Source organism: Cyphomyrmex costatus, unplaced genomic scaffold (genome assembly GCF_001594065.2).
Source record: "Cyphomyrmex costatus isolate MS0001 unplaced genomic scaffold, Ccosl1.0 scaffold182, whole genome shotgun sequence".
NCBI classification, from domain to species: domain Eukaryota; kingdom Metazoa; phylum Arthropoda; class Insecta; order Hymenoptera; family Formicidae; genus Cyphomyrmex; species Cyphomyrmex costatus.
The window spans coordinates 643,015-658,736 of record NW_017275847.1 but is presented as its reverse complement, the minus strand read 5'-3'; the positions used below and the strand labels follow the sequence as shown (position 1 = coordinate 658,736).

Here is a 15,722-nt window from a genome sequence, read left to right as displayed (position 1 = left end):
ATGACTGGGTCGACGAGAGGACGCACCTGGGAAAAAGGAACCGTCGGATACGCCTCTCTATGCCAGAGTTAACTGGGTCGACAAGAGGACGCACCTGGTACGACGCCACGGTCGAAACTAGCGACCGCCGGTCCTTTTATTCCCTGCATCGAGGCCGACGTATTAGTCGCCGATGCTTGCATCGAGGCCGACGTATAAGTCGCCGATGCTAGTGGGGATGAATCCATCTGCGCGGCGTCCCCTGGCTGTGAGCTAACCTTCTGGCTGGAGAGGTTATGGTCGCGTGTCTGCTGAGCACGTGCCCCTGATCTAGAAAATCTAGAAATCTCTCGATGGATAGAGAGCGGGGAGCCGGGGATTCCCTTGTCCGAAGCCATTCCCGCGATGAAATCCGTTCCCTCGACGAGCGGGAGACCGGCGATTCCGTTCCTCACTTCTGATTTTGCGAGCGATTCTACGAATAATCTCGCACACGATTACCTGGTTTCTTCTGCCGACGACGTTCTCTCGATTGTCTGACCACTTTTATATGCTTGTGAGGCATAATAAAGCAGTGGTATCAAGACACTGAAAAAGACTGTTGCTTATGCAAACGAACAGAACACAATGACATGGCGACGCGCTGCCGATGCGCGGGAGCGCTAACGGGCGCTAGTACATGACGCTCACGAGGCAGCGCTTTTTCCTTTTGGCGCTATTCTTTGAAAGCTGTTGCGAATGTGCGTGCAGGAGCACGACTACATAGTTATATCCATCCGGACGAGACATAGGGCATAATCTGTATTCTTAGTTGGTTTTATTTAGGAATTGCATATAATTTTCTACACATTTCAAAGTATTATCTTTCGCTTTTCATTTAAAATTTTTGATTTTTTTTAGACTTTTAATTTTTCAAATGTTTAAACTTTAAAATATATTTGAATTTTTGGAATTTCAATGTTCCGTTCTCTACATTCTCGATTTATTAATTTTAATAATTGTTAAATTCTGTTTCTCGTTTCCCTAGATACGACGATAAAACTTTCAATGAATCTTTTTTTTCGCAGTTTGTAATCGCGGCTAGTACGTAATTATGAAATCTTCGAAATCTTATTTAGATACGTATTTCATGGAAATATATTATTGACGTCGATAGTGGTATGCCAGAAAGGCGCTTTTACAAGAACGAACTTTATCGCCCGCAAGTGCGCATAAGAAAGTCGAAAAGGCCGTTGTACTGGTAAAGTTCGCTAGTATTTACAGTACCGATATTGGATTGACCGAACTTTTCTTTCTAACTTTACACGCATGATTTTCGTGCAGGTACCGACTTGAAGGATAGATTTATGCTATATATGAAGCAAAATAAATCTGTACACGCACACATACACACGCTTGCACGCACTCACGCACACGCACACGCATATTATACATGATGTAATATTTATATAATACATCGTGGATCTTTTAATTAGAACACGTGCGAACTTAGTTGCTGAAAGTGTAACATCGGTTTAATGCTGGTACAATGCACTGTAGTAAAAGAAGGATTTAAAATGCAAAATTGCAGCTATAAAAAGAATAGGAGAAAGTAGAAGAATTGCTAATACGAGGACAACGCGAACGATACTATTGCAATAGGTGTATGAAAATAGTGATAACCTCTCATTTCTCGTACCTAGCAATAGTACGATGTATCCTCAGTACACTATACACGTATGTGATCATAAAACGCACACCTTGTTAAAATGAAAACTCTATATTATATGTTTTTGATGTAATGAAAGTGGGGCAACTGCGAGTATCTAAGGAAAAAGGAAAATTAAATAAAGCCAACAATTATTAATTAATTATAGAAGTCTTATTTAATGATTATTTGATTTTAAACTGAATAATTTCATATATTATCAATACAAAATATAATTTTAAGTTAACAACATTCGTTTGGCTTTTTCTACGTGTGGCGGATAATTTCAGACAGTAAGAGTTTTATTTTTTGTTTAAAATTGTAAATAACATTAAGATTATACAAATGTTAATGACTGTAGTTTAAAGCCAAATAATTGGAGCATCTCCTTCGAATAACAAGTTTTACAATTGATTAAAGATCGTCGGTTCTATTTAATTTTTTTCTTGAGAATTCGTAGCTCTCTCTCTTTTGCTCAATCTGTTTTTTGCTTGCAAAAATCATTTTATACAAGAATATTCACATTGACAAGAGAATCGTGAGCTTTTATTTTAATGATTAATTTAGATGGCAGAACAAAAAATTTTAGACTTTTAAAAACTAATTTTTTTTTGCTTTTTCGAGCTACTAATTGATTTATTATAATTCGCATATTTTTCTTTACAAATTTGCTAAGTATAGTAAACATTGGGTTCGCCAAAGTAACACAAAGTTGAATGAATACGAGAAGACGACGGAAGCCAATATACGAGATATTTATTGCGCGAGACAGCCAAAGGGGAAGAGTAGAAAGCGGTCCACGAGTTCGGCGATGTCACCTTCAATATTTTGTAATAAATTGCTAACTTTCCCGTAGGACTTCCGGCCCAGCCCGACTAATCTCGGTAAGAGCAAAGTCTAGAGGCTTCGAAAGTTCGACGGATGAACTTGCTGTTTAGCGCTTTATACTTCGACGATAGTCTTGGGACGCCGCTACCGTCAAGCCTTTCCAGGTTTCATCCCGTCTTTAATCCTAGGATAAAGAAGAGTCTTCTCTCAAAAGAGGAGAGAGGGAAAGCACCCAAAGGACAGCAACCTCCAATTTGTTCAGTAGGTGCTAACTTTTGTTTTATAAATTTTATTGATAAACATGTTTTGTATTAAAATAATTTTTTATCTAGGTTCTAAATTCGCTATCGAATATTTCGTATTAATTTCAAATATGATACAGAAAAATTGGTAATTTTATCATAATTTTTCATTTTGTTAAAAAAATACATGTAATACGTCCTTAAATCTAATTAATTTATAATTATATATAAACTTTCAGTTAATTAAATTAATTTGTAAATAAATATACGTATACCATGTATCACCATAACTAACTAAACCTTTTCCTCACCAATTTCAGTTATAAGGTAATTTGATACTGAACTTTTGGCAGTTATTATTGGCATAGGTATGATCGATTGACCGGAACGCGTCGCCTCATAATTCGTACACGCGGAAAGCTGGCTAGCCTTGCCTTGTAATCTTCGCGTAATCTATTTAAGCTCGTTATTTCATGTCGCCGCGCCTTGCCAACCCATTGCAAGCTTCTCGCGCTCTGCTCCTATATAGGGTGTTTACACAAGTTTTGCATGAGACCGTCATTCAACTTTAGAAGCATATTATTTTTTGATAAATTTCTAAATTAAATTTTAACAAACGTTTAATTAAGTGCACTTTTTATTCAAATGTTCATTTCTATTATCTTCTTTATTAATATAAAAAGTGTTATTTATATAATAAATTTTAAAAAATAATTACATATTTCTTCTTATTTTTTCATAAAAAGTCAATAACACATGTGCTCATGTTGAGTTTCTGAAAAGTAATAATAAAAAATAGTGTAATCATGTGCTCTTGTACGTTATTCTTAATGAAATATTTGACAACACACAAAGATTAAACATACCGTAAAATTATACTATGCAAGTTTACTACGAAGCTTATGGAACACCTTGTAGATGTTTATGTATACGGTGTTATGAGAACGCGACAGCGTCCACCCGTGTCAAATGTCACCGTTCATCACGAACGGGATATAAACCCCAACACCGCGCTCGTCATGGCTTTACGGGCTCTCAGTTGGATAAAATAAAAAGGAAGAAAATATGAAGGGATTTGATTTAATTACGACTAATAGCATTTGTAACAACTACATGTAGTTGTGAATTAGCGAAGCTTGCAACAGAAATTTAGTTACTTCTAAAGACACAACTCAAAAAACGTGATTTTTGTTATTATCACAAAACAGTGTTTTTCTCATTTTTTGGAAAATTTAATTCTTTGAATATTATTTGTGAAGTAAGAGAACGATATGTGCAATTGTTTTAATTTCTATATGCAGTCTACGTAACCAAACTTTTTTCAATTAAAAATTCGTTATGTCACACACACATCTATTTTAATTAAAGAAATTCATTTTCGTGCGAATGCATTTCTTCCGGTTTTTAGATTTTAGACTTTATTGATTTTAGACGTCCCCGGAATCTAATACACTTTTACAAACAGAGAGAGGTATTAAAAGTTTTAGATTATAGCATAAAACTAAATTCTTGAATTGAACAGAAGGCTTTAGATTTTGGATTAGTGGATTTAAGGATTCTGGATCGTTCTGGAGTTTCTATTTAATTAAGTAAGCCCCTCTGTTTTAAGAAGAATATCGAGAATACAAAATAGATTTAAAAACTTCTATGCAGTTATACATATATTTACACGATGTGATATTGTAAGAGTTGAGATAGAAAACATAGGCTATAAGCGTTTATTGACATCTGATAAATCTAATGATAAATCTAATGGTAGATTTATTATTTTCATCTAATAATAAATCTAATTATCAAAATATCCAATTTTTTCAAGAAATGTACAACATTTAAAACAATTATAGCATAAATAAGGTGGCACAATATTTCAACCGACATGAAGGTTAATCGATTCTAAAGCAAAGCACGTTTATGTGAGGAGAGAGGGGTGGCTACAAAGGAGAAGATGGTGGGGTAAAAACTATTGCGATGTAGATAGCGAACTCTGCGGTGAGAGCGGATGGGCGAACAAAAGCGGAATGCCGAAACGTAAAACAACGACCACTCGAGCCGACGATTGCTGTTTTCGTTTCGGTCGAAAGCTCCGCCCGTCTTGCCGGAAATCGATGATTAAACCGAATCGAAGGAATAAAAGATTATTGAATTTCCTCGCTACGTAAAATTCGAAATAGGCTTTCCGATAATGCCCGACATTTTTTAAATTACGTTCAAACATTTCTGTTGATCATGTTGTTGTGCTGTAAGATTGTGCAATATTGAATAACTGAATATTGAGATTGGATTTTTTAAAAATTAATTAAGGTGCAATTGTGATAAAAAATTTTAACTTATTATTAAAGCTGTAAAACATAATAATAAGTGAATCTGGTCTGCAGCTTATATGAATAAATTAAATAATATTAAATGAAAACTATAAAAATTTAATGAGATAAAAAGTCATACGATTTTCAACACACGCAATATTTATGAATGCGAGAATTAATCCAAATCTTCATAATGTAAATTCTAACGAATACGTAGATACGATATACCGATATTTTTGGTGAGAATTCTTAAAGTCATACGATTTTCAACACACGCAATATTTATGAATGCGAGAATTAATCCAAATCTTCATAATGTAAATTCTAACGAATACGTAGATACCGATATTTTTGGTGAGAATTCTGCCCTGGAGGTAAAATTTCAGTCGACGCGACGGCTTTTACTGCGGCTAGATAAGAGACGAAAGTAAAAAAAAAATTAATCACGAAAGGAGGGAAAGCATACGCCCTTTTCTGCTCCATTTTCACAGCACATTTTTCTCGGATCACGCGTGGGCGTCTCGGAGAATCGACTCGAGTCAACTCAAGTCGACTCGAGCAACGTGGAATGCAGGCTATTGGTTCAACGCGATTTTTCACCAGACTTTCCGATGAAAAATGGTGAGCACCTTCAGTCATGTCTCTCATGGCAGTGTGATCTCGATAAAAAATTTTTTCAAGTTAAATCTAATCCTTCGACGTGTGAGTTTATTTTATGTGTAGCAGTATATACTCTCTCGTACAATATATCTTCTATACAATTCAAAAGAACACGAAAAATGAATATAAAAGATGAAATACAAATCTTATTAAAAAATTAACAAAAAAATATAGAGTACAATTTTTTCATAAAAATCCTTTTTTGATAAAAATCCTTTTTTGATAAAAAAAACTGAAAAATCAATCTTATTCAAATAAATTTAGAGACACTATACAATATGTATATAATGCATTTTTACCGTTATACCATTGATATTAGTATGGTGACGTTGGAAAAGTAATTAGTGCGGGCGTCCGATTTTTCGCGGACACGTAAATGGATAGCCTACAGAATAAGCCACCAGGCTTTTTCAGGTCAAAGGGCTCATTTCGCGTCATCTGCGACGTGCTCGAGCACAGTTCTCACAATAAAAATGACTTCGCAGAAAGTCTCTAGCCGCTCTTTCCTGAGCTCAAATAGCTACACACGAGTGGCAAGCCATGTTCCTGGCGCGACACTTCATCTCCCGCCTTTTCTTTCTTCACGTCCGAAACGATGAAAGCTCGCTCGGGATCTGACCCGTTCTAATTCGAGCTAACTCGGCAGCCAGCAGCGCGCTTTCTTCATGCGCGGATAAGCGAAGACTAATCGAACGTCGAGTGGCTATTCTTGAAATGAACCATTTCAGTGTGGTCTCACGCGCGATATTTGCTCAAAAACTAAAAGTATCTTTGTTTTTCTACCCATTTGCATTCAATATTTTTTTATGTAAAAACGAGAAAGAGGAATTAACATGTTTCGCTAATTCTTGACGTTCACACGAATTAATCCGTTGAATTAGTGCAATGACAATCAGAACTTTTTTTACTGGGAATAATTGTACGTTCGTTTCTCTCTTTATTTTGATTCTGAATATATTTTATTTCAATTATACTTTACGATATAAATAATATAATATAGCATAGACATTTGAAAAATTGATATGAAATGTAGCTCCAATATATTTATTGTAATTAAATATTATTTTATTTTATATTCTATATATATTTCAATTCAGATACTTTAAAAAATGATAATCAAAAATGATATTAAAAAATTTGTTGTTATTTTGTTAAATTTATTTCTATTTCGCGTAGTAATAGTTTGATTAAAATATCCATCTATTCATATCAAATATCACGAAATATAATATACTACGATATAACATTACTTACCAATTTCTAAATATTTTTGATGTACTGGATCGTATTGTTCCCAGGACAAACTGCGAAATCGACTCTTTTCTCTACTAGCTGGCAAAAGAGTCTCGTTTCTCCCATGATGGTCGATAATGTTCGGATTTCTGTAAATTTAAAATTACTTTTGGTTATTTTTTAATATTAATTATATTAATAATTTTATGTTTTCCTCTTTTTCCTTTTTGTTTTGTTTATTTTGATCAAATATCTTTTTACTGAACAGAGATGTGGATGTAGTTGCTTGAAATCGAGATAACAGAATTCGATTGAGATGGAGAGAGATTCGAATCACGAGCATCACATAATTCAGTATTGATGCGGGATATGAAGCTCGCAAAGTTTGATATTTCCTCGAGTTGTGCATTCCGTTATACCACGGGTGAAACTTGAGGTCATCCCTGCTCGTGGTCTTTTGCTGTGGCCAGGACTGTAACCCATGAGTGACCATGGTTATTTTGGCTAGGAAACGGAAGTAACATATGGTTGGTCTCACGTTTACATTAACAGTAAATGGTAAATGGTAAACAGTGAAGACCTTTTGAGCAAAGAGAATTACAGGTTGTATCTTGTACGTGTTTATCGTTTACTTTACTTAGAAATATTTAATTTAAATTGAATAAGATAATATTTTCTAGTCAATAATTAATTATCAATGAAAAATAATGTAAATTAAAGATTTCGAACATCATCTGGCGTTTTTACTCGGATAAAACATCTCTTGATCGCTAAGTGTAATTAATAATAAAATAACTATAATACCTACCTCAACATATTTTAAAATTTTATATAAAAAAGTTTTTAAATAATCACACAATGCTGATATCAGTGACAATGGGTAAGATTACATAAAACGTAGTATTGTGTTCTACAGAAAAGAATGGAAATTTAACAAAAGAAACCACTCTCTGATCATCACAGAATTCAATCTGCCGCTTCATTTAAAATCTATAGAGGAATATTCGATGAGAATAATGTAGTTTTCACGCCGTTACGAGTGTAAATTCACCTATTCAAGAAACGCCGAATAGTTAGTTCTCTATTGATCAATAGCTCTCTATTAGATATATGATGCTATCTTGTAATTTGATATTGTGGAAATGCTACTCATACGAAAGCCACATATATGACGGTTATGTCTTGGGACATCGGGAAAATCCGTAAACTACTATATTACATCGTGTCATATAGGTACACGTACATATATACATACATACTCGTATACATGCACATATACGTTGTGCGTACATATATGATATATGTATATCTGAAGCAATATTACTATTAACGTTACCCAAACGATTTAATTGGCAATTGCGAACTGTAACGATTTACAATATGGTTACAAAAATTTATTATTTCTAAAATTCATGACGATAATGGTTGTGTCATAGCGGCGTATTTGTGCGCGCGTGGTAGGGCGCATTGCATAATTCGTGGCGATTTATGAACATGCGGGAATAAATACCAAAATCGCGGATCCTTGATATCGCGATATTCGAAAGCATATCGTTCGATCGGTCGAATTACGCGGATAATTACGAGCGAAGTTGGTCGCAAGCCAGATATAAATCACACGAGAGAACGCGAGAACGCGAGAACGCGGGGTTTTCGCCGAAATGGAAATTTGCGTGTGAAATAAGGCTGTTATTTTAGTTATAGCAATATCGTCTGTCATGTGAGCTCGCTTGAAAAAACATTTTATTTTGGTAAAAAACATGCCACTGCACTGTTGAATTTCCGCCGTATATTAAAAGCAACTGAAAATTTTATATTGCTGTTCTCATGTCTCACGAGCGATCAAAATTTTTGCGAGTATTTGAATTTTTATTGGTTAATTAATACAGCTATCTCTAGATGATCTAGTTCTAGTATACTTTAAATTGGATGTACTACAGTTTAAAATTGTGATACTTTTATTGTAGTTTATTATATTGCAGTATATGTTGTATATACATATACGCTTCTTTTTAAGACATTCTGCAAGCAACATTCCATGTTTAATTTTTGTATCTTATGGTAACGTTTTTAATTGCGATATCTTATTACAATTTAAATTATTTGTTTCCAAGCATTTTATAAATAGTATTGTTTAAATTGAAACTCAATCTTATCATATATAATAATATAATATAATGTTAAATAGTTGCATATTTTTCTAATCTAATCTTGATTTTTCATAAGTTTATTAATATGTAATTAAATTATTAATTTATTTATACATATACAATATTTTAAATATATACTTATTAATGATTACAAATAATCTATGAGAGAGAATAGTCTGTTATGGAACAGAGAACTCATATAATTACTCTTAATCATTTTAAAATTAAGGACCTATCGTAATAAATATCTAGTTTCATGCTATAAAATTACGTTCTACTTTTTAATGATATGAAATATGTATTGTCTTTATCAAAAATTACACTGTAGAAGGGAAAATCGAGGGAAAGACTGCATCATGGTGCAGAAATTGCTATCCGGCCAATTAATGATAGCAACTGAGAATCAGTCGAGCGAAGATCTCTCGAGTATTCGTAAAACGATATACTACGAGTTTTCTCATCGAGATGGGATAGTTCTGTTCCCAGTACGATTAGGACCAATTATTTATTATAAGTCTTCGTTTTCGTCTGTAAACAGAACCATCGCAAACAAGATCTAAGGAATGAAATTATTGGGTAGATATTGCATTGTTGTTATACAAAACGAGAGGAATTATTCGATGTGAAATAAAGTGTAACAATTGAAAGTGTTAGAAATAAATTAATGAAATTAATTAATTTCTTAAAGTTAATTTTGTAAAAATAATCGAAAGCAATGTTCTCGTAATATATTAAATCAGATACAAAGATAAAAGATAGGAAATTTGTTTCTTCGATCGGACATCATTCAATGTTAGTACATGGCTATAACGGGTCTATATAGGCGTGTTCGCATACGTCTGCTGCGAATGCGCCCGTGATGGAACACGCAGAGACGGTCGGATAATGTATATCTATGTAGATTGTGTAGCAATGGGGGCAACAATAATCTATAATGCACAGCACTCTGCAGAGCGTGCATGTCTCTATGGTGCCACGCAACTCGACGAAACCGCTCCGATAATGAATCCTCGGAGCGATTTCCTCGTATGGGACATTCATTGCATTTAACACTTTCAATAGGTAATATGTTATTCTAGAATATATAAGATTTTAAAAGGTGTTGCAATATATTAATTATCAAATATTAAAATTACAAATTATTTTTCTTAATCTTGTTATAGCCACGATCTGACACTCATAATTAGTTCAATCGCAATCACAATTCGTAATTGATCCATTGAAAAATGAGAAACACAAATACTTAAATAATTTCTGATTAATAAAAACTTTTTAATTAAAAATATATGTATATGCAAATAGCTTTTTATATAGTAAAATTTTCTACCAACTATCAATTACATTTACTGTGAATATTTAAAGTAAATTTGCGTCACTTTAGCATTATTGAAAAGTATTATATTATGTTGCAAACATTCTTGACGAAAAATATTACGTTGCCGTCGTCCTTCGATTTTTCTTGTTTTAAGCCGTCATGATTTATGACGTTATAGTCCATACAGTTTGCTATTCTGCTCGTATAAATTCAATGAATTATGTAATGTCGGTTACCCGTTTCTCTGAAAACGCATCGTCGACGATACATAAATTATTAGATGCGACCATTGTACAGGTACATAAAATATGCGCGATATCACTGATGCATTACTATAAAGGGATCTCTATCAGTTAATATATCATTATAATTTTAATTAAATTATCCTCGAAGTACACTACCATACCACTCGCAAATTAACGATTAACTACAAATGTTTTCGTATAATTCAAACACAAGATATAAAGAACGCAATGCTATCAATATTTATTTTATTTCAGACAGAAGGAAATGTCTTAAAATTAAATAGAATTAAATTAATAAATTGCATAATCCAATATTAAAATACAGTCTGTTTCAAGACATTTTTTTATGTATGTAATTTCGAATTTTCTATTTAAACAAACTGGCATAATAAAGAGAGGTGTAAATAATTACACAAAAGCTATAATCTTTTATAAAAATATAAATAAATAAATAACTCAATTAAGTAAACTAGCTTACTATCTAATAGTTTTATAATTTTCTTTATGTGTGGAAGAAAATTTATACTTAAATTTCATTTTATAAATCTATAATTAGCTTCTTACTTTCATATATCTGCTGAGCCTGTAAAGGAACAAGCTGTTCCGTTTGAATGATGAAAGACGCCAGACACAACAGCTGGTTATGCCGATGAAGCCAATTACGAGCATCGTGGTCATGTATGGACCTATAGACAATCTCTGCTCGGGAGATCGATCACTAATGGGCGCGACTGCCAGTTAGCATGCATCATCGGCGATTTAAGTGAAACCGACTCCGATCAATGGCACTACCTCTCTCTCTCTCTCTCTCTCTCTCTCTATCTCTCTGTCTCTCTGTCTATCAATTTAAAGCTCGATTTCGCTTTAATCCCCTTACGTAAAGTCGCTTGGAAAAATGCCGACTAACGCGGGATCTATGCTAGCTCAGTGGACCTTGATGTCACACCTGGCCGAGCCGACATTCACCACAGACATTGACTTGTCTGTGTGTGATAACGTGTATGTCATGGAATGAAGTAGAAATACAACACGTATGAAACATGATATAGAAAAATGTTGAACAAAAAATGGGAAAAGATATACCTATAGAAGAAGTATACTTTGTTAAGAATTATATTAAACATAATGATATTTTGACATACATCAAGTTTTAAGAATTTTATGTTTCAAATAATTATATTATACGTGAACAAGAAGGTTTCGATAAAATAGCAATTATTTTTGCATTATATTTTGGTTATCTTAACGATTGCTAACAAGATCCCTTGATATTACATATAAAACTATATTATGTTATTTGGTGATTACTTCTTGTTAACGTTCCAGAATTAATGTGGATGTTCGCTGGGGATTCATAATCAAATAATGAAAATTTCGTTTGGTTAGTATTCGACATAATGAAATTTTACTGCGAAATCATACCTCCGATATTACGCATGGACTTTTCTGCATAGAAGCGAATTGAAATTATACTACTATATATATACTTGCACTATCGCCATTACCGAGCTGTATCAGTAATTGCAAAAGACAGTACATCACTATTGTACTGTGCAAAGCAGGTACTCTTTCTCTTTCAATTTCTCTCCCACACATTTCTTTCATAAGTCGTTAACACATATCCTCGGTTCGTGTGGCGCTGCAAAATTTCCTGCTGATACTTGCGAAAAAGCTTCATATTCAAGCTTAACATCCTTTTTTAGAATGTATGATGTAAAGATATGGAAAGAGTAAAACAACCTCTTTTCAGTATGTCTCCATATTGCAGCAACGGCATATTATTTTTTACATTATAATCTTAAAAATTGAGTCGTAACTATTTAAAATTTAATTAAAATATATAATACATATCTTAGAGTTTTCGTGAATAATACATTGAAGAATTACATTTTAATATTTATACGATAAAAAATAATGACGAACAATACTTTTCCCCCCACTCAAAATTATAAATTTTATTCCCAAATTATAATAATAAAAATTTTAACAATATATACGATCCAAAAATTGACACAGCGTTTGAGATATTCTGACGATAGTAAATCACGAGGATCGATACATCTATGTAACGAACTTCTTAATGAGAAAGCGAGGACAAAGATATTTGTAATTATACTCTTGCGTTTTTATATATAATACTCTTTAATTATAATACTCTCTCTCTTGCATAAATTGTAATATTTTTATTATATACTACTGATGATCAAAAATTGACCGAAACGTCTAGACAAAATTAATGCATTTTTTGAATAAAGGACATTCGCTTTTCATAACTAGCGCTGTGACTGTATGATCTTCGTTTTTGTTTATTTTATATTCTAAGCCACTTAAAGGTTTACTTTCAATAAAAATTTTATTAGAAAAAATTCATTTTTTAAAGAAAACAATAAATATAGGCAAATCTAGGTACATAAGTCGCAGCAATGAAATAAAGCAAACATAGATACAAAATCGAAGCAAGGCTTTATTTATATCGTGATTTTAATTTACGTTGAAAAAAATGAGCCAGCTGACCATCGTTAGCGGTTCCTTTTTTAACATATCGAGGCTCAACCGACACGACATGACCACTCTAATTGGACCTCCGTTGAAATTAATGAACGCAGACGACTTTGACGCCGAATTCTAACATAAAAAGAACGTTCGACGCAAGGTTCCACGTGCATGCCGTGAACCCTTCCCGTCAAACAACCCAAGCTCTCCGACCCCGCTTATTCGTTGTTGTTTCGTCCTTCTTCCGTCAGTGCACAATAATTATGGCAGTCGTGTGCATCGCGCTCGCCGTGTCATCCCACCTCCTCTCCGCACTTTCCCCTCTTTTAAGTTCCGGAACATAGGGGCTCCGAGCTCGTGGTCGGTGGAAGATAGGTGGTGGTAAGGGGTGGGTTTTAGTCCGGGAGAATATTAAAGTTTGCTCATTAACCGCTGATGCATTGCCCTGTCGGCTCACCCTTTCCATTTCCCCGCCCTACTCCCTTCTTTCCATCCCGTCTTCTTCTGCGTTCTCGTTACGACGATACGAAAGTAGTCTCGTATTAACGCGGATAAAAAATGTACCGTTCAGTACAGCCACCCCTATTATTAATCATCATCTCAGCTTCGAGACGTGCCCCTACGAGAACATTGGTTTAGTAGATCGTGATCCTGACTAAGAGAGATTTATTATGAACAAAGGTGTGCATTGCACAGATACAATACTTTCTTAAACCTATTTATAATACATTATTAGATAATACAATAACTCAATATTTCTGACGTTTATCTTTGCATTTTTGCACATTAAGTTAGGTATTTATATACATATAATTAGATCACTCCTATAAATCATCTGTCTTAATTTTTTATGTGTATTGTATTTGGATATTAACCCGGGAATAGTCATTCAATTTTTTTTTACATAAATGGTTACCTCTATGAAGTATTTTTATACCCCAATTAAAATCATTATTATCAACAACATATTGTATACCATTGATTTCCGATTTATTAATATTTGAGAACGTTATAAATATGGATTTAATCACAACTTAAAAAAAATTAAGTATAATCCAGACAAATAGTAAATGCAATAAGTATGTTAAGTTGTTCATTATGACAGTAGTTTAAAAAAATAAAAATTTTAATTAATATAACACTTTTTTATTGCGAATTTTCGATGGAATTGCATATTTAAAGGCTTATAAAAGATAAGTATTAAAAATAAAAAAAATATGTTAAACAATATCTATACAAAATATTTTACAACTATTTATCTATTATACATTTGTTCACTGTTGGAATGTGTGACGTGTCCTGATCAAGACGTGAATAGGACGTGAGATGTCATGGCGTGACGTGACGTCGTTTGACCTGACCGGAACGTGACCTGACCAGGACGTGACATGTCATAGCGTAACGTCGCATGGTGTCACCAAACGGGACGAGACGTAAACTGAACGTAACATGGCGTAATGTGATGCCTGACCTGTACGAAATGTGTGACCTGACATTACATCAACTGTCATGACAAAAAGTGGCTTGGCGTGTCCTGATCGAGACATGACATGAATATGTCGTGACATATCATAGCAAGACGTGACGCTGCCTAATCTGACCGGGACATGACCTGACATTAAATCAACTGTCATGACAAGAAGTGGCTTGGCATGTCCTGATTAGAACGTGACATGTCATGGCGTGACATCGAGTGAAGGTGCCTCTGCGATACGTGACCAGAACATGACATATCATATCGTTACTTGTGATGGTGTTTTCTATCCAAAACGTGAAAACAAACTGAATTATTATCTTTCAAGTTCTTTTTGTCTTTAATTACATTTTCTTTAATCATGTGTACATGGCAAAACTTTGAACCGTGAACGAATATCCTACGGCACCTCGATACTACAGCTCAAAGCCAGCGCTCATCACTCTTCATCGTTCCCTTTGTCATTGAGACAGAAATGAAAGCCGTTGCTGTGGTAACCATTTTAACGTGTCTCCGAAACCACTAATAGCAATTTACCCAACGTGCATATCCAGGTAGTACGTAATTAAGCTCTGCCTCTTCCCCTTGGAGCCACCCTCCCCGCTCCAGTTCCTATGCGAGACACGAGCAGGTTTTGCGGTTACGAAGCGCGCGCGCGACACAGCAAGGGGAGAGAGAGCATTAGCAGCATCATGGACCATGCTCTCTCCCTGGAATGCCGTAGCGAGTCGTTATAACGCTCTTCCTTCCTCGGAGGAACCACAATGCTTCCTGCGAATTTCCAAATCCATCTGGATTACAGCCTCGAGCAACGCTTCATGGTGGAATTTACACTGAGTCATTGTCGGAGGCTCATCGACATTGCAGCAAAAGAAATAAATTATATAGATATAGACAAACATAATATTGCATCTATTTACAAATGTATAGGTAGGTATAACAACTTGACATCTAATAAATAAAGCATATCTATGTAATTACTTATATCAAATTATTCCATGTTGTGTATGATTCTCTCTTTTTAAGATATTCTTTTACTTCAAAAGTAACACAACTATAAAAAAATTTTATTTTTGAGTTATTAAGTACTATGAATGAGTCAGATAAAGATTA

General features: G+C 34.0%; 1 protein-coding gene across 1 annotated transcript in view; it reads right to left on the bottom strand.

Annotated features, from left to right (window-relative positions):
* The window catches only part of NLG-4 (neuroligin 4), a 165,025-nt gene that overhangs the window by 29,552 nt on the left and 119,751 nt on the right, over nucleotides 1-15,722 (bottom strand). Inside the window, exon 8 of the mRNA XM_018537757.1 lies at nucleotides 6,954-7,081. Within this exon, the coding sequence (XP_018393259.1) occupies nucleotides 6,954-7,081 (128 nt within the window). The remainder of the gene's footprint in view (nucleotides 1-6,953; nucleotides 7,082-15,722) is intronic.